Source organism: Tupaia chinensis, unplaced genomic scaffold (assembly GCF_000334495.1).
Source record: "Tupaia chinensis unplaced genomic scaffold, TupChi_1.0 Scaffold138060_1, whole genome shotgun sequence".
Classification (NCBI taxonomy): Eukaryota; Metazoa; Chordata; class Mammalia; order Scandentia; family Tupaiidae; genus Tupaia; species Tupaia belangeri.
In genome coordinates, this window is record NW_006197961.1 from 456,136 (window position 1) to 459,500 (window position 3,365).

The 3,365-nt window shown below is 55.1% G+C and overlaps 1 protein-coding gene across 1 annotated transcript in view; it reads left to right on the plus strand.

Moving 5' to 3' along the window:
• Nucleotides 1-2: 2 nt before the first annotated feature.
• Nucleotides 3-3,365, plus strand: part of GCDH (glutaryl-CoA dehydrogenase) — a gene marked incomplete at its 5' end in the record, with an annotated part of 7,388 nt that continues 4,025 nt past the window's right edge. Inside the window, 5 exon segments of the mRNA XM_014592642.2 lie at nt 3-70; nt 250-312; nt 887-1,057; nt 1,485-1,614; nt 1,706-1,922. Of these exon segments, the coding sequence (XP_014448128.1) occupies nt 3-70; nt 250-312; nt 887-1,057; nt 1,485-1,614; nt 1,706-1,922 (649 nt within the window).

Below are 3,365 nucleotides of genomic sequence, written 5' to 3' on the forward strand. Positions count from 1 at the left end.
GGGGACACCTTCCGAAACTACTGTCAGGAGCGGCTGATGCCCCGCATCCTGCTGGCCAACCGCAAGGAAGGTGCTGGAGGGGGTGGGCGCCCAGGGCTCCCAGGGCTCCGCTCCCCGGGTTCCTCCTCCCTTCCCTCCATTGGCCTCTTGCACCAGCTCTGCCTGCTCCGGCCTGGCCCCGTCTGCCCCTGGGGCTGGGCTCTCCCCGGGCTCGCGCTGCACCTGACCTGGGCGTCTGTCCTTTCGCAGTTTTCCATCGGGAAATCATCACGGAGATGGGGGAGCTGGGTGTGCTGGGCCCCACCATCAAAGGTAGGGACCCGTTTCTCCTGGCACCCTGCCGATCCCAGGGTTCCCCAAGAGACCCTCCCATTCCCGGGGCCACCGTTTCCGGTCTGTAAAGTGGAGCTGTTTATCCCTCCCTCTGAAAAGGTTAATAAGCCGTCAGCTGGGGCCAGCTTTGTAACCACTTCTTTAAAAAAAAAAATTTTTAAATAATAATTTATTGGGACCAGCAGGTGGCGTGGTGGGTGCAGGGCTAGGCCTAGCGGCTTAATTTCTCATTTTCTCTCTCTTTGTGTCTCTCTCTGGTCAAATTAAAATAAGTAAATGAATAAATAAAAATTAATAATAAATAATTCTTTAAAAAGTATTTTGACCAGAGAGATTCAGAGAGAGAGAAGGAAAGTGAGAAAGCAAGGCGCCAGGTCCAGGACTTGAACCACTGTCAGCCATGTGGGAGTCCAGCAGCCTTAACCAGCATGCCACCTGCCTGCCCCAGTACTGGCCTCTTTGAGTGTCCTCTTTAGTTGTCTCTTAGGCCCTCCCCTGGTCCCAGCTGGGTGGGCTCTGTCCCTTGTCCTACTGCCCCCTGCTGTACCACCAGGGTATGGCTGTGCTGGGGTATCCTCTGTGGCCTATGGGCTCCTGGCCCGAGAACTGGAGCGGGTGGACAGCGGCTACAGGTCAGCCATGAGCGTCCAGTCCTCCCTCGTCATGCATCCCATCTACGCCTATGGCACCGAGGAACAGCGGCAGAAGTACCTGCCCCGGCTGGGTGAGCTGCTGTCGCTGTGGGGCGCAGGGGAAGGAAGACAGTCCCCATGGCCTGGAACTCGGGGTGGGGCTGGCCCCTGAACTGCTGTTGTGTCCTAATCTTCAAGTAGTTCTTTTGTGATAAGCACACTCTTATAAAGAGGATTTTTTAAAATGATTTTTATGTAACTTTATTTTTTTTTCTATTATTATTATTTTTAATTTAACTAAAGAAAGAGAAAGGGACCAGCAGTTGGCGTAATGGCTATGTCACTGGACTCCCATGTAGTCGACCGTGGTTCGAGTCTCGGACTCAGTGGCTTAAACTCACAGTGGGCGCATGTGCGTGCGTGCCCCAGATCCCGAGAGGAGAAAGGAGGAGAAGAGATTGTGGCGTGGAGAGAATGAGTGGGGCCGGACAGCCTGGTTACCCCGTCTTGTTCCGGCAGCTAAAGGGGAGATCCTGGGCTGCTTCGGGCTCACAGAGCCCAACTGCGGGAGCGACCCCAGCAGCATGGAGACCAGAGCCCGCTACAACCCGTCCAGCAAGACCTACACCCTGGACGGGACCAAGACCTGGTGAGGGGCCGGGGGCCTGCAGACGGGCGGGCAGGGCAGGCTGGGCAGGGGCACAGCAGCCCAAGCCCTCACTGCCTGCCCCCCTCCCCAGGATCACCAACTCGCCCGTGGCCGACCTGTTCGTGGTGTGGGCTCGATGCGACGATAGCTGTATTCGGGGCTTCCTGCTGGAGAAGGGCATGCGGGGGCTCTCGGCCCCCAAGATCGAGGGCAAGTTCTCCCTGCGGGCCTCGGCCACGGGAATGATCATCATGGACGGCGTGGAGGTGCCGGAGGAGAACGTGCTGCCCGGCGCGTCCAGCCTGGGGGTGAGCTGCCACCTGGGGCCGCGGGCGTCCTGCACTCGCTGGCTCGCCTGTCTTTTTTTTTGTTTTTTGTTTTTTTAGGGGATTTTGCCATAGGGTGCATGCGCTTGCCAGACAGACAGAGAGAGACAGAGAGACAGAAAGCGAGAAATCACCTCCGGGGGGGATGGCCACACTGCAGTCCCTTCTCCATTCTCCTCTCGGGATCTTGGGCATGCACGCACATGCGCCTGGCGTGAGGTTTAAGCTGCCAGGTCCAGGACTTGAACCACGGTTGACTACGTGGGAATCCAGTGATGTAACCATTACACCATCTGCTGGTCCCCCTTTCTTAGTCAGGGTGTGCTGGCGGCCCTGGAGAATGGGGCCTGCTCGCAGGAGTTGCTGAGGCTGAAAGCTGCCCACCTCCCCCACCTTTTTATTTTTTTATTAAATTTGCTATAGTCGGGGCCGCCAAGTGGCGTGGTAATTAAAGGTGCTGGATTCCCATGTGGCCAACTGTGGTTCGAGTCCTACACCTGGTGGCTTGCTTTCTCACTTTCCCTTTCTCTCTTTCTCTGGTCAAATTAAAAAAATAATAACAAATTAAATTAAATAAATTTAAAAAAATTTGCTAGAGGGTACATGTGCTCCTCAGAGACACACAGAGAGAGAGAGAGAGAGAGAGAAAGTGAGAAATCAAGCCACTAGGTCTGGTCTTGAACTGCTGTCAGCCATGTTGAGGTCCAGAGCCTTAACCACCATACTCCCCTGCCAGCCCCATGCCTCCGCCTCTTGTTTCGGTGGTTTTTTGTTTGTTTGTTTGTTTTCTCATAGAGCATGTGTGCTCACCAGAGACAGAGAGAGACAGAGTGAGAAATCGCCCCCCAAGGGGGATGGCCATGCTGCAATCCCATCTCCATTTTCCTCTCGGGATTTGGGGATTCACATACTTGGCACCTGGCATGACTTTCAGGCCATCGGATCGAGGACTTGAGTGTGGATGACTGCACCCGAGCCCAGCACCTTAACCAACGCCACCAGCTGCGCCCCCCACCCTTTTTATTTTTGCTAAAGGGCAAGCAGCCTCCCCAGAGAGAGAGAGAGGGAGCGGGAGTAGGCCCTCTCCAAGGGGCAGGGCCATGCCACGGTTCCTTCATCTCCTTCCTCTTGGGATTTGGGGCATGCACACACATGTGCCTAGCATGACTTTCACTCAAGCTGTCGGGTCTGGGATTAGAACTGCACGGTTGTGGGGCTGGCAGGTGACATGGTGGTTAAGGGCGTTGGACTCTTACATGGCTGATCATGGTTTGAGTCCCAGACCTGGCGGCTTGCTTTCTGACCCTCTCTGCTCAAATTAAAATAAATAAAGTTGGGAACCAGCAGTTAGCGTAATGGCTGTGTCGCTGGACTCCCATGTAGTCGACCGTGGTTTGAGTCCCGGACCCAGTGGCTTAAAACTCA